Here is a 25,303-nt window from a genome sequence, read left to right on the forward strand (position 1 = left end):
AGCCCTATGGGCGTTGCATGGAAAGAATGGGACCAAAAGTCGGCAGTGCCCCCCCCCCCCCTTAATTGAAGGTGTTCCGCCGCTACTGTTCAAGAGGGAAGCTAGGCACCAAGACGCTACAGAACTGCGGACGGAGAGGGCATTGCAGCCTCACTTCCACTGAATTTCAGCCTCAGCAGCTCAGCTTGCGAGGCACAGGAAGAGCTATCGTGTGCATAACGACTGCGCTACGCCATCCTCGCTCCTATTCCGCTAGACTGACATCACCCAAGCAGCTAGCAGGAGGCTGAGGCTCCACCACATCCGCCCAGCAGCGGACATTGGCAGCCGTACGGCCATGGACAACTCACGGCCGCTGCGCCCCGCTGCAGGGCGAGGGACCGCCGCGGGGGTCGGCCGGTCGCAGCGCGGGGGCAACGGGTGCACACCATACACTGCAGTGCACAATGCACACCCCACAGTGCACAGACACAGTGCACACGGCCGCGCCGGCTGGTGGGTCTGACCGGGCGAGCGCAGGGAACCCCGGAAACAGGCGGCGATCGACGCGATGACGAGGCGGCCATAGGCGGGAATATTTCCCGGCGTCGCGATCGGAATTTACAGGAAGTTGAGCTGCATGCATTGTGGCGAACTAACAAAGACCGGTTCGATATAAACGCCCGAGAAAAGTTCGAGCGTCAATGTCAAGTAGAGGAAACCAGTGGCGCTGAAATGATCGACAGAGCCAAATGATTCACTCACGAGGGCAGTGATTCAGTGGATGGAACATTTACTCGAAAAGCATCTACCTGACTCAGTCAAACAAGCAAAACTAGGTATGAAATGCGCAACAGGAACAGAAAAATGACGGAAATGTCCTAGCATTATTCTTATTAGGTCAAATATAAGCACACGAACCTTCAGTCATGGCTTCTGGGTTGTTTAGTATCACGAGCTGTCTTAAGATAACATTCGTTGACATGCTCCAGGAATTTGAAAGAGTACGTTTACCACAACCTTTCACCAGATATATGTCACAGCTGTATTGTAATAACCTGACCTGAAACTATCAAGAAGGTTCTTCCGGCGTTTTGGGGTCAATCTGTTATTTGCTTGACCATGACACCCACAATCCTCAAAAAGCGTCATATGTCATGGGTTTTCATTCGACAGCTCTACGTCTTCCAAGAATCCACAGCGCACAGTGGTTAGCAGTCACATCATCTCTCAAGTCACGCTACGCCGCGTCCCGATCGTCACATTTCTGATCGACAGCAGAAGCGGCGCAGTAGCGCCGGCCCTGGTTTCCCTCAGTGATACTAAGAACACCAGCCGAGGTATGATGTCGGTGCTGCGGCAGCGGCGGCAGGGGCCGCGCGGGCTTCCACCCCACCTCTGGGACCGCGCGCGGCGGCACTCCGCGACGGGAGGGGCTGGGAGGGAAGCCCCCTCAGACGGGGCGGGTTGAGCGGCGAATCATGTCAAGGCCGGTGGCTGTGCGGAGCGGCGGACCGGCCGACCCGCCGCCGGGCGGGGGCGGGGGCGGGGGCGGGGGCGGCGCGCTGCCCGGCGCACACAGGAAGCGCGGCGCTCGTCCCCCAAACTGGTTCAGGGTTAGCGGTGACCGGTGACGCCGGAGTGGCGGTACGGTAGGGTGAAGCGCGGTGAACAGCAGTGACGACAGACGCGGATGCGGTAGCTCAGGCCGGCCCGGATGTGAGAAGATGCGTGTGTAGCAACTCTGACCCGCCCGGCGGGGGAGGGTTAGGACAGGAATGGGAACGGAAACAGCTGCTGAATCACACTACCGCGAGGCTTTAAACTGAATTAGGCCTCATCTGGAGATCGATAATGTGTAGGGATACCAGCTAAGCAGGGAGTATGTAAAACCAAGCAACATCATGTTGCATCAGAGCACGCTGCGTCTTCTACTCCATAACCACGAGCATAGCCACTTTCCTATTAGATCCACATTGCGTTCAACAGCTCACCAGCAGGCGTCCCTACATGACGTAACACCCCGCCCATCCCCAGTTAAGTACTCATGTCCTCAGCAACACACCGGCACGTCAGCAAATCCCAAATTGCCGCGGGGCACGAGCAACAGACCCATGAAAGACACGAGCGGCGCACGTCACGCGCCCGTTGCATGACGGCCGGTCGTCGGCGCGCGGCCGTCGTTCTCAGCATGGCGTCACCCGGCTCCCAAAGGGACCCGGTCGCGCGTCGGTACCGACACGGTAGTGACGTCATGGGCGGCTCGTCAACGCGCGTTGACGTTGGGACGTACGGGCACACATGGTGTGCCGTACAAAGGCGCACGAACCACCCGACCCGCCAGCGTTCAATAATCCAACGTTGCGTGCAGGAATATGGCACTTGTACGGCGACGCCGGGTATTCGTGAATATATTATTTTAAGGACCGTATTTCTTCCAGTCGAACTTTTAAAGCGGTATGAACCAAGTGACGCTAATTGTCATGTTCCTTTCACGTTCCACATTTTCACTGTAACTGTAGAGAATAACAAAGAAAATAAATAATAACGGGGAAAACCGCAGCTGGCGAGGATTGCATGGAGCACCACTTAACTCCCTAAGCCCACAGCACTTCATGGTCACCTGAACCGACCGCCGAAACCAGTCTCCATCAAAGCATTCCGGTTAATATTTATGAGGCGGCGGGCAGGGACCGGGGCACCAACCCCTCATCATTGGTCATAGCCTACCGCATAACCAGGTGGAGGCGATGGCACAAACTATACTTTTGAGTCATAGATGCGAGTTGCCTGCGCAGGGCATTGGTTTCAATCGCCATCGGTTATTAGATACAACAAAGACGCAAAATGACGGGAAGAAAGAGATAAAGAATGGGTGATAGATGGTGAGACGGAGACGGTAAAAAGACGAATGGGGGAGTGGACGCGGAGAAGTGGGCATTGTGGAGAAGAGATAGTTTCAGAATGCAGGGACAGTTTTTATTTATTCAGAGACAAGCTGAAGAGCGGAGCCGTCTAGCAGAGTCCCAGCGGAGTCTGCCAGAGACAGGCGGCCGGGCGGAGACGGCGAAGCGGACACGGCAGACAGCGAGCGAGCTGCGCCCGCCCAGACCGCCGCGCCGCGCCGGCCCCAAAGTGAAAGTAAGCCGTCTCACGGGCCGGCTGCCTGTTTGCGGCAAAAAGCGAAGGTCAGCCGTAGGAAGGGGAAGCGCCGCCGCCGTCGCCGCCGCTGCGGTTCGGCCGGCGCTGCGGAATGTCTTGGTGCTGCTGACAAGCGCTGCGGAGAGACTGGTGGGAAGGAACGCGCTGCTCCTGGGGCCGCCTCGGGGAGCACAGAGACCGCACCACATTCCACTCTGGTGCCACTGTGACCGGGTCTGACGTGGTCGCTAATAAATTTCATACAACACGCAGTATAAATGCGAAAATCGTGCCGAGATCCCATGTACAGAACATTGCAAATAAGGGGCTATACGTAAAACATCCGGTTTGAAATACTGGGATTTCCACAACTCGCCATGCCAGTACTGGTTTCTGATTACTTAGCCCAAGCATTGAACTTGAGTTGTACGAGACCAGCCTCTTACCTAATACACCCGAGTCCCGCTACCGTTGCCCCGTGCCGACATCGTGGGTTCACGGGCTACAGACTTCATTCTTTTCCCCAGTTCGTGCCTTTCATCGAGCTCCAAGGTTCAACAAGTCCCGAACTGTACAATCTCAACCTCTGAGCTCTGCAGAGCTTTCTGAATCCAGTCGCGCACCACATTACCCAGAAGCGGGATAAAAGCCCAAGAGCAGCGGGCACCACCTGGGCTTCCAGTGCGGCGGTAGGAGCGCGGCAGAGTCCGCACTCGGCGCGGCCAACTAACCACTGACGTCAGAAAGACCGGCCGAGAGCGTCATCGCGAATTGCTACAGCTATTTGTGCCGGGAACAGCCCGGCTCAACGCGGATGTTGCTTAGCAACGGAGATTGAGCGCCGCTGGGGCAGACGGTTATATCGGGTAGCAACTGGTAAGAGGGAATGATATTCAAACATCTAGGTAGATACTACAAAGATCACTTTTCGTTTGTGGCCTTTGATGTTAACGCAGATCGCTTTAATAGAAACTATTATAATTAGTGCAATAAATGCATGGATATCAAACGACAGGAAATCACCCGGCTCCGGGGAGAACGCTCGACGAAACACTCATTTGCAATCGAACCATGCGCTCCGCCCCAGTTTAGTAACGCTACGCCTATTGATCTGTGGGCACTGACCCGGTTGTGACGAGCAAAACAGCCCGCGGGGCACGCTGCCAAACTCCGGGCCATCGTGAGACACCTCGGCAGTGACAGCGTCGGCGGCGGTGCACCGAAAAGATCGCCGAACCGTTCCTCGAGGCGAAAAACAGTGGCCGGGTCGACGCACCCACAAGGGCAAGTAGGCGGTCGGCCGCCAGCGACCTGAGCTGCGCCACAAACAGGCGCGCGCCGTGTGGCAACAATGGCGCACGGCGACAACAGTGGCGCGCGCGTGACGTTCCTGGCGCGCCCCACTGGCTCCGCGGCGGACACGGCGACCGCCAAAACAGCCGGCCGCCGGTGTTTGTTTGTGTGTGTGTGTGTGTGTGTGTGCGTCCAGTACGAGGTGGTTGTGGGGAGACAGGGAGAGGGAGGAGCGCAGATGCGCGCCGAGCGTCCCGAGATGAGCGATGACGCTGTTTTGCGCTGAGCTCTTTCGTCAGCGCGCGGCGGGTTCTTCGGGTAGGATTACCGCTTAGCTCCTGACTAGTACATATGACTAGGCCGTCTTGGCTGCGTTCATTCGACTCCTGATGACTCGAGGATTCAGGACTGGCAGAGAGGCGGCCCGGACTCCTGGAATCTCCCCGGGGGTGGGACTCGAAGTTCGTACGCACGCGGACACCGTCGCCGGAAGCCCTATAGCTAGCGCACCTCCGCATGGCGGATGTTTTTCGGGAAGTGGCGCCGATGGTCGACCGGGCCTGCGCGGACACCATCATCAAGGCTGGCCAGTAGAGCTGAGACAATGAATCCGCCCGACGGGGACCAGTCGGCGCCACAGTCGACATCGCCGGCCCCGCGTCCGACCAGATCCCTGTCGCGGCGACGCTGGCGGCTTAGGGGCCGGTTGTTTCACAAAACAGGCTCTCTTCAAGGTCCACAAGTGTCCGCGGAAGACTACACGTAGGTGATGGCAGTTAGAAAGGACGCAAAAATATGGCGATAGCGCGAAGGAAGCGGAAAAGTGAGTTCGCTGGTAATTAATCAACAATAGACGTGTGGAGCCGCCCCATGGCACTGAAATTGCGTCATCGCAGGTATTTACCCACACTATACCCGTCAGATGCGAACGAAGCGGCGGTGCTTAGAAACGAAACAAAGACAGCCAGCGCGTCAGTCGTGACATTCCGGCGTGCGATTGGCATCTTTGTGTCGGCATGTTGACGCACTTGAGGGTAATCTGCGCTAGCAATCCGTGCGATTTTAAAGCTGTAAATAGAACAAAGGACGGTTGATGACTATCGAATAGTGAATGTAAATGAGACGAATACGGAAAGACCATGAGGTACGCACTTCACAATTTATTCCATTGTATAATTTGGTTTCTATTGAAGAACATAGGTAAAAAGCACCGAAAATAAACTTCAATGCGTCCAGCGTCAGGCGTCAGATGCATTTACAGACATCACTGCAAACGTGACAATTGTAATAGCAGGTGAGTTAGCCAGGTGCAAGGCTGCTGGACCAGCCGTTTTACCCGTGGCCCCTGCAGACTCCTCCTGAGGCCACAGGTTGAGTTTGAATCCGGTCTCGGAGGGGGAGGGGTGCCAGCGCCGGAAGCCACCGCGCCACAAAGTGGCCATTGCGCCGCCCAACGCCGCACCGTCGCTGCAATGCCTGAGAAAGACCTTGAGCGGTCGGAGCGGACACGGTGCCGCCGTTGTGCTGTGAGACAGCCAGAGACCGGACACGGGCCAGGTGGCAGTCACGGACAGGCAACGGCGAGCCGAGTGCTACCGCACCGGCTGCCGGGCTTACGACGGCGACTTACGGCCGCAAGGTACAAATACCAGGCCGAAAACTCAGGACGAAACAAAAATGCCCAGCAAGAGCAAGAAGTGAAGCTGCGCTGATTCTATAGCTGATTCTAAATAAAACGGGGTGTTGTATGTTCAAACAGAACCCGACGTGGTATCACTACTTTGAAGAAGGCTGGGAAATTCGAGGGATAAGAGCCAAGGGCACACAAGTGGGGCGGAGCGCGGTAAAAGAGCGGCTCATGGGCCACGCAATCCAAAGAACCGTCAAGGACGGTGGCCGCCGAACGCAAGATGGCAGATCCGGCCGCCAACCATCGCGTGCGTGGGGCTGTTTCTGGCTCATGGACCTGCGCACTGACGCCCACTGCTGTTACTGCCAGTGCCGCTGCCACCGCTGGCGCTGCCGTCATTGCGGTTAGACAGGGCGTGAGACTCGACTGTGGTTGGCGGTTAGCCTCCGGCCAGTCCAACGCTCGCTGCTTGTCAGGCAACGCGAATAGCAGCGGCCAGTGTCTCACAGTTTTGCGGCTGCTCGATTTCGTGCTATCCACATAGCATTGGTTAGTGGGAGGGAAGGCTACATGGGCAGGATTACGACTCATGACCTTCAGGCGCGCCGCCGAAGGAGCAGCCACTTCAGGTTTTATTCCAGGCGGGAATGTCGACACTGACGAGTTGTGAGAATGGTTGCGTCACCCTGGCCCTCCACAGCCCGCTGGACCAGCTCCGGTCAGCCATGTGGCCGTCGGCTCGGTGTACCATGGACCGGCGCGATATGGCAGCACGATATGGCAGCAGCGATCCGACAGTGCCGGAATTTCCGCTGCTCGCCACAGCTCCGACCCTGCAGGAAAGCGGCCGGTCCAGTGGCAGCGGCTCCCAACGGAAAAAGAGGCTCGGCCGAGGAGCGTAAGTCCGTGATTCAGCGTAACCGACCCCTAGCTGTGCAGTGTGCACCACACCGCCAGTCGTGTACCGGCCGGTGCGGCGGTCATTTTTGACGGGAAACGTGCGACCGTGAACAGCGCTCCCGTCCTGGGTATGATCACACGGGAGGGAAAATCGACTACCGAAACACGCCGTCGATCTCAGCCCGCTGCTGTGCACAAAACGGTCGTGATTGGACCCGACTGTCACGGTGCCCTTGACATTATGATAATTGAGGAAGGACAACATACGGTAACGATTTTTCCATCATCGACCTGCGGGTACCGTTAGCTTCCCATGAAGGGAAGAAGACTAACATATACACCGCAACATTCCAATAGTATGAAATCACCATAATTATACTTACAGTTAATATCATTAAGATCGCAAGATACCAATGACCACATTTACGGTTGTTTTGCCTAAAATCATGAGAAGATTATCATCATATTTACACCACTTTTCATGAGATCACGCTCCGGTGTACGCGGCAACAGTCGAGGGATCAGCAATGCAGATCCCTGGCGCCATCTCGGTGCTGGACAGCTCGGCGGTGCACGCCGGCCGGCTTCGGACAGCATCCAGGACACGATAAGCCGAGCATCAGAGCCCGCGAGGCGCGCCATATCACGCCATCGGTGCGCCGTTCCGAAAACGGAGCACGCCTCGGTACCGCGCCGGTGACATCAGCGGCCGGCGGGACACGACAGCGGCCCGGCCGTGCGTCACTGCCGCTGCACGGGGAGGGGTTCGGCACCGCCGGCACCGGTCACTGCCGCGGCACGGGGCAGGGGTCGGCACTGGTCCCCGTCACCGGTCCCTAAACAGCACAGAGATCGGTACTGGTCACCGATCACTGGTCAGTAGACCGTGCAGGGGTCGGTTCCAGTCATCGGTCACTGGTCAATCATCACTGGTCACTAGTGACATTCGTCAGTCAGCCGAAATTCGTTAAGGAACGGATGCCCTACCGCCGACCTAACAGCGAGTAATCTATTGGTATTTACTCTCCCTAGTAGCAAAATGACTTGATGTTGGAAACTAAAACGATAAACGCACGTGTCGGAATGTAGATCGTGGAGTCAAGACGCTGTGACCTTAGGTATATGTACTCAGCTGCATACAGTTAACCTCGCTCAAGTTCAACAGTTCTCCCATTTAGTTTCAACAATATTCCTTGCATGTGGAAACCTTGGGGACAGTGTATTTAGCAAGACATAACTGCACGTTATCACTGCCTTCCGCATTACCGTGAGTTAGATAAGAATCGGCTAATACCTTTCGACTAGGTGTGTTCCGCGTCGTGACCTCATGCCGCGAGTTTTTAAAAGCGCATACATTTTGTATATCCAGCCAGTGCAGTGTTGGATGACCATAAATCACTGAACACATCATCTGGCTTTTTCAGTGTCCGGCTGTTTGGTTGGAATTTCCGGCGCGGGACACGATTATCGGCTGAGGCCCGGCGGTACAGCATACCTTCAGGCGCTTACAACTAGCGTCACCTGTCGGCAGGAATGGGAACTAATCGACTGCCACGCCGCGCCGCCACCACGCGCTGATTGCTCGGGCTCCTCCCGCCTTACGGATAGGCGAAGGAACATCGCATGACATTATTTTCCTACTTTGAGGCAAATATACAAACTTTGAGAACCGTTTTCATTTATACCTAATTTCGCTTTGGACAAACCAAAAAGATACTGCGGCGCTAGACTACCTAAAGACGCTAGACTGAAATAGACTACGGCGCATCAGTTCTCCGAGCTGGGGAAATCCTCTGAGCGAGAGTCCCTTTCCCCGCTCTCGACCCTTCCCCCTCCAGTCCCGTCCCATCCACCGGAATAGCGCACAGCATTGGTTCCGGCTCTGACAGGAAAGCGCGGTGACAGTGCCGGCATAAACATATGATTAGCGGGCACCGGTCGCGATACGAGACAGAGCAGTGCATCCGTCGCTGACCGGGTCACGTCCAACTGGCGGCAAACGAACACCCGGTGAAGTGACCTGCCTCCGCCAGACGGACGTGACGTGAGGTCACAGGTCGGGGTGACGGCCGTGAGCACCGCGAGCATGGCCGTGAGAATGCCGGGAGCACTGACACGTGAGCCAAATGGTGGGAGCGACCGCGACGGCGCCCAGACATCAGTCCGCAAACGGGCAATAGCGGCGGTCACTTGTCCCACACTCTAATCACGCTTTGTTTCTCAGCAAGTCACCGATGTGCATATTGCATTCATCACCACTCAGAAAACAATGGGAACCTGGCTGGCACAGCGCCTCTACAGGCGGCAATAGCTCAGCAATAGCCGCTTAACGGTGCCCTCCAATCTGGATTTGTGTCACGTGACATTAGTTAATGATCGCCAGTCGCCAGGAAGGCGAGTACAAATAAAAAAGAGGGTTCCGTTCACGGCATGTCGTGCGCGATCGAGCAGCTATCGTGTCAGGGGACTCCCCGTCGGCGAAAAAATCGCCAGGGGACACGACTGACTGTCCGGTCCGTCCAGGAACCCGGTGGCCCGTCTTCCTGGCTCGCACGACAGGCGACCACCTTTTTACGGTCGGGTTCAAACCCGAATCGGCGTAACTCAACTGTTGTGTCTTTATCGCAAAACACGAGGCAGGGTATATTACCGTTTTATCGTTTGCCGTAGCGACAAACAAGATAGATAACGGTGAAAAAATGAGCTAAGAAGGATGAACAACGGTGAGTTCCCGGCGATAAAGTGCGAACACAATGGCACTGATAAAATATGGCGCAGCAGTTAATTATAATACAAAACACAATAAACTGCATCCAGGAAAACCGTTTTATCTATATCTGAGTTAGCCTAATGTTTGAAAAAGAGCTTAACCAATTATCCAGTATCTACGAATGTATGCATTATGTTTGTACACAAATATAATGCAAACATACAAAGATACTTATCATATCAAACACAGAAGTTCGACATAAAAACCTCTTCCCTGTTCAATTCCGACAAACTCGAGTTACCACAAAATGAGGAAGAACGCCGCGCCAGTGCCCTGATGGCGCCGATGCCCTTTCACGTCCGGGAGCTGAGGTTGCGGTCAGACAAAAGACTTCCCGGTGGGGCTCTGGGGGGATGATTCCCGACAGATTACCTTTGTGAGCCGCCTCGACCGACACGAGGCATACCTCCGCGGCATGGTACGCCCGGCTCCAGAGACAAGGGAGGGTACAGGCGCGGTCGGCAGCCCCGCAGCGCGTGCTCCGCGCTACCGGCTGACGGCTCCGGGCGTCACGCGACGGTCCGACTCTCAGGTAAATTCCACGGGAGTCGGAACTTGTCGAGTAGAGAAGTTGAAGGAATTTTGTCCGAAGAGGCTACATGTGTAGAAGAAACAAAAACCCCGGAAGAGCGATAGCTGCCTTTCTGCATGATTGTGTGCACTTTCTCTCGAGGAATTTTCACAGTGCATGCGGATTGCAATGTAACTATGCAAACGAAATATTTACTGAAATGCCATGCAACAAAATAAAGTTCAAATGCCGAATGCAGCCAGCAAAGGCATGGTCATCGCCTTTGAGCTTTGATCTAGTGAAAAAAGAACCGGCAATAGCATGCACGCGGGTCTGCTTGCATTGTATTATTATGCATGCCAGTCCAGAGCGATTTACTTAGAAAACAGACTGAAAAGTTCGCACCAGTAAAGAACGTTCCGTTCTCCGTCCCGTCATAATTAGAGCTGTCACTTTGCAGCTCGCTGTCAGAATTTTGTCGCCGGACTCCTAGTAAATTTCGTCGAGATGACTAGGTATCCGTTTCACCCCTTAGAACGGCCGTTTTTTAGGCCGAGAGGCCCGCTCGGTCGTCCTATAGCCGCGGGGGCGGTGCCGACGGCAGTGGAACTCGATCCCCGCACACGCTGACACTCAGTTTTTCTCCGAGAAACACACAGCGCCCGGCTGAGACGGCGCTTGTTGCTAGGCTGGTCGGAGCACGTTTATCACTGGGAGGCCCTGTTACTGGCATCCACTGACATATAAAGCACATCCGGAACAGAGAGGTAGAATTGACAAGATTTCGCGTGTTGAGCTTTTATCCGTGAATGAAGTTGCTTTCAACCCAGCGCCGATTTCAGATGTCAGAAAGGATACCTCCAGGTAACTGAAAACCTGTATCGTATACAGAAAGATATTCTAGTTAGTACTCGAATGCACAGTGCGTTTTATGCCTCGGAAAATAAGTATTTATTAATAAAATAGCCATACTCAAGTTAGGTGAATCGCAAATGAATATCGGAAAAACGTGACTTCATAAACTTTCGGGACAAAGTCGAATAGATGACATGATATGATGTCATTCAATTGGACAAAACCTTGGCTCCTGCCAATCTGGTGGATGCAAACGGCTGACGTGGCACACCATACTGAGCCGCGGACATACGAGTCCAGGAACTGGTTTCCTGATCATGCTATGGTAAGATACCGTCCTTCCTTTGACCTCTGGAATTCCTCTGAATGCCAACAGGCTCGGCAGGTTTAATGATCATGCGCATAAAGCTGCCGAAAAAAAAAAACGAAATGAAATATGTGCAACGTGCACTGTGGTATAACACACAAAACGTGTACATATGTAGATCTTGGCAATTAAAGTATCCTGTTCAATTTGAACACCGTTAGGTTCCGGCCAGAGAATATCCCCAAGTTGTGCGTCATACCACCACAAATGGCCGACAAAAGCTGTTATAAATACCGTTTCGCCTCTCAGTACAAGTGCAATAATAGATCGCGGGTGTTGGGGATTTCCAGTCAAAATAAGACAAGTCAACTGAACACTGATGGGCCACAGCAGCCCTCGAGTTTTCACACAGGTGTAGTGAGAAAAAAAAATGCACACTACTAAGTTCTTACCACTAAGTCACTACGGATCCGGTGTGAACCACGCATTAGACGTAAAACTACATCACAGGCAATCTTTTCTAGAAAGGCTGCTCCAAGAAACGCACAAGTACCTACCTGCAAATTAGGCCAAAAATTGTGCGCAATCCAGCAAGATCTCTAAGAATTGATTTACAAGACATGCATGATGTAAACTGAGCTAAAAATGGTGATGATTGCAAATTTGCATTCTATGCTCAGGTAATGTAATAAGAAATTCGCCATGGAACACCAAGGCAAGCGTTTTTGTGGATAGGGTCTTGATTTATCAATGTACATCCCCCTCCCCATTTTCCCTCGGCATTTTCATCCCTTCTGTTTCTCTCGACTCGACTACCTCACTCACGGACTCTCCGTCGCCCTCACCCACCCCGCCACTATACTGCGGGTCAGCCGAGCGACCGACGCCGCTTCTGTCTACCCTCCGCTCCGGCCCACTGCCGCCCCATATTGCCCCGCGCTCCGTCCAACTGGGTCAGACTCTGCTCTTCCGGTCTGTGTCGAGTCGACACCGGGCGGGGGAGGCGGTCGGCGGTCTGGACAGTGTCAGACACCGACACAGTCACCTCATGACACACATGGCATGACACATGACACGTGGCACGCGACACGTGACACAGGAAGCGGTAGCGGTTATTCGAAAACGGACGGCCAGGTGCCAGCATGCATGACAGTCCAGCCATGACAAAAGTCGTTGATTAACGACCAGTGTAGGCGATTGCTCCGCATGTTGCGTGACCGCAGCGGTGCGGAAGTAAGGCATATCGCCCCGATAGGGGTGCGAGTGCCTCGCGATAATCACCCGTCGCCAGGAAGCCATGGCGTGGCCTCATTCTCATATACCACACCGTTCGGGTGCCCACTGCATGCCACCTCAGCCTAGAGTCGATCGCGTCGCCTATGTCAGTCGCCACCGAGCCTCGCCATTCCTGTCAACGAACGCAGCCCACGCAGAGCGGCGACTCTCGCCACTGACGTCACAGCGTCAACCGAGCCGTCGGCGCCGCTGTGTGATTATCCTTGCAGGTGCCCCGGGGCAGTCCCCGTCGATCCCCACCCGTCGTCGCCGTCGACGCCAACGCCGACGTTGCCGACGAGCGCTCCGTTGCCGGGCTGCGGCCACTCAATACACGGCCGGCGGCGTGACGTCATGTCAACGGCGCCGACGTCAGCAGGCGTCGTCGGTGACGCGGCCGATGCAAAGGTCAGGCGCGCCGCCGACGGCCCCCCAAGAGTCGTCATGAATGGGTGACGTGGGTCGGTCCAGCCGGCGCGGCGCGCCCGCGCCGGTCCCGACGAGGCCAGGATGAACGGCGACGGGTCGAGTTTGGAGCCAGACGTCGGACAGTCAGGTGGGGGAGGGGGGAGGGTCAGCGGACGTGACGCCAGGGCGGTGCAGCTGTAGTTGAACTTTTAAAGGTTGACGACTTTGAAGGCCGAAAGGGTCATTGTTGGAATGATCAGTAATGACTAGCCGTGAAAATACATTTTTGACTTTTTGCAGCCATCCAATGCCAATGACCGACAGGTACGCAACAACCAAAATGTATTTAAGATTATGTAATGCAACAAATATGCTTAGATTATATAAATGTTGAAGAATCATCAGCGATTGCCGTGCGGTCATCAAAACAGAACAATGATTGGGGCTTAAGCCAAGGATGCACTCCGCACCCAAAATCCCTTTCATCCATTTCCCTTCAGAACATCAGGGCGGCGTCAGCCATCCTGAGGCGGTCTGCGGGTGTCTGGGAGTTGTCCCACCAGGTTCTGAGTCCCGGCATCCACCTCCGGGTTGAAGGGACGCCGCGAGCGTGATGCGTACTTATTACATGCCACGGAAAAACCACAACTTCGCCACTGCCGCCGCCGCCACCGCCGCCAGCGGAGGCCCTCGGGCGTCAGAGCCTAGGTGTCAAAGCCCTGGCCAGTATGCACCCGCGGTCGCGCCCAATGACGCTGCGAGCTGACCGTGAAGTATTCGCCGAAAGAGAAACCAGGCGTCGAGGCCGGCGCGGCGGCGGTCGACCGCCACGGTCACGACGAGGGGTTGACGCTCGCCGGCCCATCCCGGCTCGGCCGCGCTCGTCTCTCGTGCTGCAGAGATCTCGGTTCACGCGAACGGCGGCTAAGCCCAGTTCGGCGAGCAGGCTGAGGGCTCGGCAGCGCGGCAGCGGCCGCGTCCCTAAGCTGGCCGTTCTGGGACCGATGGGGAAAGCAGTGTGCCGGCCGTGGCCGCGGCGGCACGCGATGCCGCCCAGTTGCCTGGCTCCAAGGTGACTCGTGCCCCGCGGCAGAGCGGCCAAGCGGCCGGCCGGCCGGCGGAGCGGGCCAGTCATGGCAGCACGGTGGCCAGTCCGGCGGTCAGCGCGGCGGCGCTGCAGGCTCGCGAGGGTCAACGGCCGCCGACCGCCCCGCCGCTGGCAGCCCCCTCGGAAGGGTTGCGTGACACATGGGCCATGAACCGGTGATAAAGGGGACACTCTCTCTTTCCGAGAGGATACAGAATTTATTGACAACGTTGGTTAACCGCAGGGGCTGACGAAGCGTCTGCGGTTATCGGAGAGGGCCCCTTCAGGGGAAAAAGAAGTATCACCAGCAATGGCGGCAACACCTTCTCTACCCTGTACCCCACACGGCATCGCGCATTTCCCATCCCACCTTAACCACCCCTAACCCTAGCCTCTTCTGCAGAAACCGCCAGTCTCGCCATCACGAGAGAAAAACCTCACCGCCTGGATGCACGGTTTCCCCGGCTGCCATTGTTTGTTGGTATTTTGCGAAAAATTTGCTGCCTCAAAAACGACATTTCGAAGAAGCGTGCATTGCGTGCATTCGCTTTTAACGTTTGAACCTCCGCTTCAGAGAACAAAGAGCTATAGAAGCCTAGTATTTGTAGTAACATGTTAGGCAATTATAACTTTGAATTTGACTTTAAATTTATGCATAACGCGCATGCATGGTCGCCACCTACTTCGCGTGTATTTCGGGAATATAAAAACTAGCCCCATAAAGCACATAGCCGTGTAGACATTGTTGTTAAAGGAAAATATATGAGCTGGTCATACGAAAATGGTCAAATGCCATTGAAACTTAACGCAGACATGTCACGCGTTTCCGTCAGTTAATCTTAAATGAATTTGATAGCAACATGGAACGGTATTACCAGTACAATTATCATCTATAAGCTCATGCGTTTCCTCATATCTGCACATAAATGTCAATCACAATTTACCACTGTGACTTGCAGAAAAAAAGCTCATCAATATGCTCCTGAGAATGTCGCATCCATATTTCTTTCGACCGTGAAGCTTTATGGTTTGCGGCGACATGTTGATCGTTCAATATGGCTCGACTGGCGAAGCACGAGCGCATTTTTGCATATTCCGCAGATCCATGTTTACGATATTGAGTCGGGAACAGGTGTGACACCTTGGCAACCACATTCCTGACGCCAATGAGCATGCAGACAGTCGATGTTCCAGACAGACGCTACGGCGTCTGCCTAGTACATTTATGGCAAAACTAGCCAGAAGATGTAAATGATACAAGGAGAGAAGTGCAAGCACATGACTACAGGGTAGGCCCACTCTTCTTCAGCTCGGACAAAGAAGACGGAGGCGGAGTCAAAAGCGGACTCGCACAGGAAAGAAGCAATTGTCCTCACTAATAGCGTAGATCGTTTCAGTGTAACAATTGCAAAATTTTCCAACAAATTGAAGCTTCCTGTCACTGTTGAAGCATCACATCAATAATGACGGCTGGTGTAGTGGATCGTATCCCCAAGTGCGTCAGCAGTTGCGGACAGGAAGCTCGTCATGCGGAGCCACTCGCGTCACCGGCCACCCTCGCTCGACCTTCCCGTCAGCCCCGGGCGGAATACGGAGGGCACCTGTCCGATCGCCCTCGGGGCTCGCAGCTCGGCTATTCCGGGCCCAGTGACGTCCAGCCACTATTTCACGCCGCCCGCCGGTCGATAGAGGTCGGCGGCGGGGGCGGCCGGCCACTCTCTCACGATACACGGCCGTGCGTCACGGAATACCGAAATAGCCCACCGGCCGATGGCACGCTCTCGTATTCACGAACATGGCTACCAAGTTGCCGGTGCCGCAGGCCGAAACGAGCTCACGTGTCAGGCCCATGGGGGCGGTGCTCGACTTCAACTAAGACACTGAGCGGTCGATGGCCGGAGGCGAAGTTCAGGGCGGTGGGGGTGGAGGAGGTGGGATGGACGGGGCGGGGAACGGTGGGAGAGAGGTCGATGTCCGCAGGGATGAACTGCAGCTGGAGCAGGTGGTTAGAGCGGCTCTGCGTCTATCGGCGGACAGAATATGAATTATGTATATTACTTTACTCGATCCAGACATACTTGCCCATGAGAAATGCAACAGATGTTTGGAAATGATTTGCTCATGAATGTCATATAAATTGCAAAGATAATGTAACCACTAGGTAACAGCTGACAACCGTTCTAAGGATTATCACAACAATCTCGAAAGGTCAATGCTAGAGCAATACTTTCCCATATTCCGAGCATGAACTCCAACATTGGGACTTTGACCCACAAAAAGAACAGGTGTAATCAATTGCTTTGGGGGAGGGAGGCAACCACCAGGGTTTAATCGGCAGTGCCCGGCACGTGTATTCTTTGCCGGATTTGGCTCAAATCCTTGGAAAATCGGAGCTCTGACTGTTAGCTCTTCTTCAATAGAAAACTGCATCCTGGGATGTAATATCCAAAGCTTACATGTCTGAAACCGCAGGTTACCGTTTAATTCTACAGCATGCAAAGTATATAGACTTACATTACGATGGAGTTATGAAAAACGCAGCTAAGCTGAAAACGAAAAACGGCAACAATGTCATGCATGAAAAACTGCAGTCTTTGACAAGTCCATATACCTACTCGTTCGCTAATCTGAACAAGTGTGTTGTAATAATTCCCAAGTAAACTACATAATTCCTTTTACATTTAGCATAATTTAATATCTTCAGAGCATTATCGTTGATTATGTGGACTGACATCATCGTGCGACTTGCAAATTACACGAAATGTGGCAGGAAACCGCAATGTCTCAGATCCGGCCAGGAGCTGGCCTGGCTGCCTTCTCTCGGTCCTGCTGACGTGTTCGTGCAGTGACGCTATCCCAAGCATCCTACACGAAGCCAATCGTCGCTCAAATGATTTCGCTCAGGCAGAAAACTGAGCCGAAACCTATTGATCCCTGAGATCAAGTTCACTCCTTCTAAGCACAATGCAACGTGATGACTTTTTTCGAGCCGGTAAGCGAGCGTAGTCCCTTTTACGCAACAGCCGATGAGATCGAATCATACCAACGAAAGTAATAATGAAGCGGACGGAGCATCAAATTCCACTCGGCACACCAAACGAAATACAGTGCCCTATCACCGTATGGCCAGAGTCGAGAAATGACCCATGTCGGACCAAAAAGCGGCCGGTCGTTTTGACAGTCACTCGTCCGGTAAGGGAACACATGACAGCCAGCGACAGGCAGGGGGGGGGGGGGGGGTACCGGACCGATGTCACCGTCACTGGGGGTGGGGGTGGGCGGGGGATGGGGGATGGGGGAGGAGTGGTCGGGGTCAGCAGGCCCGGTTGTTTGTCGCACGGAGCGCTGTGGCGGGCGGCGCCAGGCCTTGACCCAATCCTTTCCAGGGATGTGTCACTGTAGTGGCGGCACCGGGTGTGTGTGTGTGTGTGTGTGTCGCGGCTGTCTCGCCGCTCTGTGTGCTCAAAATACGGGCGACCGGCAGCGGACGGCGGCCCGGCCGGCCCGGGTGCTCTGTATCCAACCAAGGTCGGCGAGAAAGGATGCGGCCCGCCGGCGACCCGGTCCAGCGCCCGGCGGGGTCGGTACGGGCTCGGCGTCATCCCACCAAGCCCAGTCACGACCCCCGTGAACACTCGTGTGTGAATATCGGCTGATCGGCATAGATGTAGCAGTCAGACCATGGACACGATATCGGCCGGCCGACCGGGGGAGTGCAGTGAACGGCCGAGTGTCCATCATTGGACGATAGCGCTGCGGTTGGATGCTGGCCGTGCAGGTGGTGTCAGGGTCGGTCGTGTCACCAGTGTCACCAGTGACACACAATGAACCCGGAGGCCAGTCTGACAGCTGTTATACCTACTGACAGTTCAGTGAGGACACTCAGCGGCTATGTAACGTCGCCAACTCCGCCACACCGACTCCGAACACGTAACAGCAACACCTAACCACCTTCATAGTCGATGTAAATCTGATCGCTCAAGATCGCTGCAAAAAAATTTGACCGGCATGTGAGCGTATTATCCGCTGTCATGCCAGTCGCTGTAGCAGTTTCTTTATGTTTGGCGGTGGCAAAGCGTGCAAAGGCAGTCTTTCACGACAGCTATGCTCGCCGTTGGAGTTGGTTTTGTCACGAACGGAACGCCACTACAAGTAATCGGCGCTAACCAGCCGCAATCGACTGCCACTTGTAGCCCTTTCACGCTAAACGAGCGAGCATTATGCGACTCCGGCGTCGCGGTTCAAAAGTGGCCTCATCAGGCACCCAGAACAACGTCGCTGTGTAAGGCACGACTAACAAGAAAAATTACTGTGTAGACCCTTAAATGAAGAGGATTCATTACAATTTTGCACACTCATGCTGAGCCAACTATGGTGAATTATTTATTAGGTCTGGGATTGCAGGCAAGGCCCGTCATGTGTAGATATGCGGATATTACACGCCTGTTTTTAAATTAGTTTCTGAAACGTGCCGAAGTTTTGTACAGCTACCGACTGAGCCACGAAGTTGCCGGGCGGCTCGCTGTCGCCAAGTGCTTGAAGAGCTCTTCAACCAAGAAACTCGCGCAACAAAGTTTTATTCAGAACCCGGAACAGCAAAAAGCTTACATGAAGGCTCGTCAAGGTAAGCCGCCGCAGTGTAATTTAATTACGAACCAGATCCAAGAAGATGGTACAAAGAGCTCGCGAATGATGCTTCATGCCAGGAAAGTGTATGTCCAGCATCTCATTAGTCCGCTAGATATTAAAAAGCGGTGAGCCCGAGTTGCAGTTTGAAGGACACCGTCGTGCCTATCTGAAAAGCTCAACGCGATCATCAGACACAAACAAGGTTCGGCTCGCCCAGTCCGTGTGGAGTGACAAGAGGATCAGACATTTTGGGGTTCTGCCCGCCCCAGCGACCCATCCTCAAGCCTTTCCTCGTATCACAGATAATGCGAGACATTTTATCGCGTTCCATGAAGTGTCTATCAGCTTTCTCTTTCCGGAAAACGAAATTGCAGGCGGCGTCCATCTTAGCGACGCCACTAGACATGTAAGGTCCGGCCAGTGTCACGATCAGATTTTTCGCGTCTTGTTGCTGTCACAAGCCCTCAGCATAACCTTGCAGGCGACAACCTTGAAGCCGCCGATTCTCAGAAAATATAAGCAGTGTGATATTAGGAAGAAGGATGTCAAACGATAAACATCAGGCAGAAACGCATTATATTTTCCAAGCCAGGTCTTTGCACCTCGAACAAGGCTGGGCTCTGCATTTATCTAGATCCCAGCAGCAGATAATATTCTCACGTCCGGATACTATCCAGGGGAAATATTATATAATTAACCAACTGAACTGGCCCCCATGTGACTAACGCGCTAATTACCGTATCCCGTAATGACGTCTTTTGCCAGCTTGCTATTGCTGTTCTACTATGTATAACAAAGACGTGTACGTCAACATCAGGCAAAAAGTATCCGCGCTGCCGTGTCTGTATTGTTTTTTAGATAAAGTAAGTAATCCCGATTTTCATGGAAGTGCCGGGCGCGGAAACGACACCATATATGGAGCCAGATAGTGTGCACGTCACCGGCTGAATATATGCAAGGCAAACCGCTAAAAATCGCCGGATTTCGGGCCTGAGCCGGCGCCTTAGCCGGATCTGCATTCTGCATCCGCCAGCGCCGCACCCATTCGGTGAAATACGCGACGCGTGAATGAGCATCACGTCTTTCGTCTCATGGCCCGGCCGAGCGATCCCCAATCCTCGGCTGGGTGGCCGCGCCCGCCTGCAGCCGGCCGGCCCGGGACGGACTCACGGCAACACGGGCCGCCGCGAGCAGCCCAACAACCTCCGTCCGTCCGTCCGTCCGTCCGTCCGTCCGGCCTGCCGAGCGCATTCCGGGGCGGCTGGCCTTCAGGGCGCTTTCACGCGACGCCGGCTCGCGTGAGCCGGCCGTGCGAAGATGGCGCCGAACCCGACGGGCCCCGGCCGCCGACGCCGGCCAGCCGCTTCCCGGAACCAGTCAGCAGGCGCCTAATGAGCCTGCCACGGCAGGAACCGGCTCCATGACCCCGCGCCGCCCCGACCAGTCAACAATGCACTGCACACCGGCCGCCCTGCCATCGTACCGCCAGCGGAACGACACCTGCCACCTAGCGGTCGGTTGGCAAAGTTATGTTTCAGCAGCTGGCCACTGGACAGGTTGTTATCGTTGGGCGTTGGCAACAAGACGTATGATGTCAGTAATAACCTTGCCTGTCCACAAACACCGGCGTGGATGAATTAGATAAAGAGGATTTCATGAAGATCACTGCTCAAAAGAAGCCAACACAGCAACAGACTAAAATAAACACCGTAAAAGGTGCGGCAAGCGCTGATATATGAGCCGATTTAACTTCGTATTTTGTAGCGTGCATGCAAATCCAACCATGAATAGATCTTATTTTCGGTGACCATGGGTGCAGATTTTTATGCGATTCGGGGACCTGGTCCCCTAACCTTGAGTTCTGTCCCCTCACTGTTGGTTTTAGGTCCCAAATTTATGGTAAGCAGGCTACTTCGAGGAAAACCGTGCCTATTTTCGCGATTTTTGGTTAATGCCAATCTAGCTTTACATGACACGAAAAAGTTATCTATTTTCCCTCACCCTTCACTCCTTTTGAGACGTAAAAAGTCAGCATTTTCTGGGGCAACTTGTCACCCTGCCCTCCCTCCCCTGCCATCCGTGTCGCGCCCAGCCCGCGGTGCGGCGGGACTGACCTGTATCCAGCATTCCGTCCTGCTCCACCCTCTCCTGTTTGATGGGCGGCATCTGTCCCAGGCCGCCCACCACCCGTGTGGTGGTCAGGGTAGGGTACTGGGTGTCGTACTGCGCCGACTGGAGTCCCGACGGACAGGGACTGGCCGGGCTGCGCGGACCCGGAGACTCGAGAAGACCTGTGGGGGGGGGGGGGAGGACGGTCAGAGGTGTGAGGAGAGACCGTAAAACACTGAGGAGGTCCGGCCAGAGAGTTGAGGGCTGACGGGGCTGCAGAAGGGTTGACAAAGAACTGATGGAGTTCGGTAAAAGGGACGAGGTCTGAACTAGGCTGCAGAACGCTGAGAGTGAGGACTGAAGGGAATGAGGAGGGGCTGACAGATGGGAAGACTTGTCTGGATAGAGACAGTCAAAGGGCTGATGGCTGAAGGAGGCTGCGGGAGGGGTGGATATCTGGACAAGGCCCAGGTCCGAGGAATAAATTACTGAAGGCTGAAGACTGAGGGGAGCCGACGAACTGCGATGAACGAGTTCTGGCGGAGGAGAGACGGAGTTTTGAAGGCAGAAGTGAGCTGCGGAGAGGGCTGACAGTTTCGGAGAGCACGGAGACTAACGGATGACCGAGGAAGCGCGCTGTGGAATGGGTTGAGAGATGGGGAGGGCTGGAAAGGTTGACTTAAGGCTGGGAGTGGGGAAGGACTGAGGAAGGCTGAGAGCTAATGGAGGGTCGACCGGGAACTGTGAGTACGAGAGGGCTGAGGCCTTAAAGAGGTTTGACGGAGAAGAAATCGCGTCAGAGCTTTACGGAGGTCGAATAAGCAGGAGGGGTGAAAAGGTGTGGGCGTTTCGATCAATTGCATAGCTAGAAAGACACTAGCTTCAGAAGCATAGCCTACATCATTGAATCAGTTTAACCCTCTAATGCCCACACATAGTTCCACGGTTCCTAAAATTAGCACCTTGTGACATATGATTCATTTTGGGTCCCTTGTTCGAAATGTGAAGTCAAATATTTTTTCGCAGTTCAAATTTCGGAAATAAATTTTGTATCAAATGTGATACATTGGGCATTCCACTTAGTAATTTTTAGTGGTATCAGACCACACAGAAGGAAGTGAAGATATAGATGAGAAAATATATATTATTAAAAATTTCAGTGATAAAAGTGGCAGTTAAAATGTGTAAAATGCCAACAAGACATCCTTTACTGTGCACTTTTTATCAGAACATTTTCTTAATATTTCATTGGCATCCTTCTTGTATCAAAATGTCCTTTCAGTCGGTGCTTAGGGAACAACGCTAATCATAGGCATCCATTTACGATTGCCTTCTATTCCTTCAATTTCCACGATAAAGCGCGTTGCACTTGTGCAATTTTTTCATAATTCAGACATGTGGGCCGTGCTTCTCAAACGTAGATGCGTTATGCATACTTGATATAGAAATGAAGACATTACAGTTGGCTCGCGGTAAGTGGTTGAAGTGAAGCAGTTCTGATGCAAAATGCTGGACAGCCTGCCGACGGACCGGAATCAATGCCAAAGACGATGTTGGCTTATCTTCATGATAGCCGGACAATCTCGGGTGACTGAAACTCTCAGCCTGTGAATCGTCAGTTAGTACTTTGACTGGTCGTGCGGTCCTGATGTCATCGGCGTCATGGTATAACAGCCGTGCACTGACCAGTGCAATAACCGTTGTACGTGTCAGACAACACAGGTACAGGTAACTGTGCACCGATCGGCAGGAACTTGCACAATATTCATTGACCTTATATGGAGGTGAGCATACGCATTACGCAATACCGCACTTAAACTTTTATTCTCATGGTCAGTACAAAAGTAGTATCCATGTTTTAGTACCTATAAATCCTTTTTGTTCAGTGGCACTCAGCTACCACAGTTGGCGGTATATGTCAATATATGACAACAAATGACATACCTGGCAGTGAAAATGCTTGCCAGGTGTCAGGCACCTGCTGGAACCTGGCAACAGTGCATGGTTGCCTACTTCTTAGATAGGAAATCAAAGGAACCACGCCCTTCGGTCCGGAGTCTGTCTTCATGGCGAGCCCGTTTAGCCAGCTTCCTCTGAAGATGACGATATAGTTTTCCACTCCACATTCAATCTCTTAATACTGGGATGAACGGAGGAGATTTGAATCGCAAACAAATTGTGAGTCGTTCTCCAATATGAATGAAAAATGCTGGCTGGCTGCTAATGCAAGTCTTCAGCCATGCCCAGCTAACACATAGACCCACAAGACATAAATAAGCCCGTCCACAACCCCTGTTGGAATATCGAAATTGTGCAAGAGACCGCTGAATCCTCCTGTCCCTAACATCAAGTCTCAATTTTTGGTTTCACGAGTATAAATGCTCGCACGGATGATCGTTCCTTGAAATCAACAAGCTTGTCATCGATAGCATGTCATTCCTAACGTGGTTTTAGAAGGTATGGTCTGCTAGTGTCCTGCAGATCAAAAAGTTCACTATTGTCATCGTCAAACAGTTGCAAAACCATATTCCTATGAGCGTTAGAAAAGTCGAGATGTATGAGGCATGTAAGGCCACTCATAGAAAGCTAGATGTTGGAAGATTGACAAGGATGAGAGGCGGCATAAGCGTACCAATATCGTTATGACATTTTAAGTCTGGAGCGAAATAGAGTTATCTGGCGCAAGAGGTGCGAACTTCACAAATTTATGCATCTTGTACCATCGTCATTCGCAATGACTCACAGGCCATTGCAATGCTTATCACCTGAGACAACTATGGTATTGGCACACCGTATGTTGCAGCGGCGAAAATTTCATAGAAAATATTGGAGTGCTATGCCCACTGTATCAAATCTAGTATCCCCAAAAATAGGGGTCCATATCTTTGACCCTGAAAAAGTTGCGATGTTTTGCAACATACTATGATATATGTTGAACATTTGTCTCACAGTATACCAAGTTTCTTTCCAAATAACTAATTTTTTGTTTTCTAAATGCTTAAATTTACACTTGCATCTCAAATTGATTTTCGGCAAAGGACAAACTGACCCTCTTCAAAATCACCTGGTGGGAAACTGAGAAGTCATTAATTTTGCCACCAGGTGGTTGCCAAGACGTACCACTTCTGATACAGCAGGGCTTTCAACAATTTTCACCTCTATGATTAGCAGGCGAATTTTCTGCAAATTGACTTACAGATATGATACCGGGGGCACTAGAGGGTTAAACAAGTTTCTCGGCAACAAGCAGACGTGCAGATGTTTATCATCCAAAAGGGGTAATCATGAGCTTCATTCTTTGGCTTAACACTCATGTAAGAAACGAATATCATACTGTTGTTTCATTAACAAAGCGAGTCGTGATAACACTATCACCTGACCAAGAGGATCACAGGCTCACGTCCTTACGTTAGCAGGAGTTCTTCTTTTTTTACCGGCAAGCAAACAACCCTAAGCGTGCAACGAGGATCTGCTTACCGCTTTAAAAAATAGCCGGAACAGTACTAAGCTGGTAGGACACACACGACCCGTCAAGCTGAATGAGCTAAGGTGCGTCACGGGCGCCTCTAACATCCCAGAGTCTGATCTCCATCTCACGCGGGATTTGAGACGCTCAGGCCGCTATGGACAGGATGCAGAAGGATGAGCTTGGACGCCATCTATGTTACCTATGAGATCACATAGTCCCAGCGTCACAGAAAGGTGCTTGCTCATTGCTCTGGAGGGACGTTTGAGCGACTCCTGCTGCCACCTAGATGAGCGAGTCAGCGCCAGTGCCGCCACCTGCGGTACTTCTTCGTTGGCTTTACGTGCTCCACAGTTCTGGTGCTGCCGCCTACAGTCGACACGAGACATTGCCGTCCCATCACCGTTCCGTGCTTCTATCCTCAGGATATAGAAATCCTTCTCCTCCACGCCGCAACCCCCCTCCGGGCTGGACAGGCAACTTTATCTCATGCGGGCTGCTCCCTTGGAGCGGCACCGCTGCTCCCGAGGGAGCGCACCCCGTAGCCGGGTGCAGTGAGTGCCTTGGGGCTGGGTGGCCTGTCCTCTGGACGGGCTCAGCCCCGGCGACTCACTAGGGTGCCTGCCCAGATCAATGTCTCCCCCTTTATCCTATCATCCTCCCGGCTCTGAAATGGTCTTGCCAGACCGAAAGGGCCTAACCCAACAAAACAAAACAAAACAAAAAAAAAACGTCCCAGATCATACAGGCACATACGGCTAACAGAAATCCCGATGAACATAGGGATTACTGACAGGTTTCAGTTCATACGAGTTTCATAAGGGCAGTGATCAATACAAGATGACAGTATAATTTTGTAAATAATCCTAAGAGCTATGAAGCGGCCATAAACGTGCTCGTCTAGGACTACCAATGGTGAAATGTGGTCTTACACGAGATATTT

General features: G+C 53.2%; 1 protein-coding gene across 5 annotated transcripts in view; it reads right to left on the minus strand.

Moving 5' to 3' along the window:
- The window catches only part of LOC122388042 (formin-like protein 6), a 133,920-nt gene that overhangs the window by 34,286 nt on the left and 74,331 nt on the right, over positions 1–25,303 (minus strand). For all 5 annotated transcript variants that reach the window (XM_043378803.1, XM_043378804.1, XM_043378807.1 and 2 more), the window contains exon 9: positions 20,900–21,076. In XM_043378803.1, the coding sequence (XP_043234738.1) occupies positions 20,900–21,076 (177 nt within the window). The remainder of the gene's footprint in view (positions 1–20,899; positions 21,077–25,303) is intronic.

The sequence above is a fragment of the Amphibalanus amphitrite genome, unplaced genomic scaffold (assembly GCF_019059575.1).
Source record: "Amphibalanus amphitrite isolate SeventyFive unplaced genomic scaffold, NRLGWU_Aamphi_draft 000306F_arrow, whole genome shotgun sequence".
In the NCBI taxonomy this organism is placed as follows: domain Eukaryota; kingdom Metazoa; phylum Arthropoda; class Thecostraca; order Balanomorpha; family Balanidae; genus Amphibalanus; species Amphibalanus amphitrite.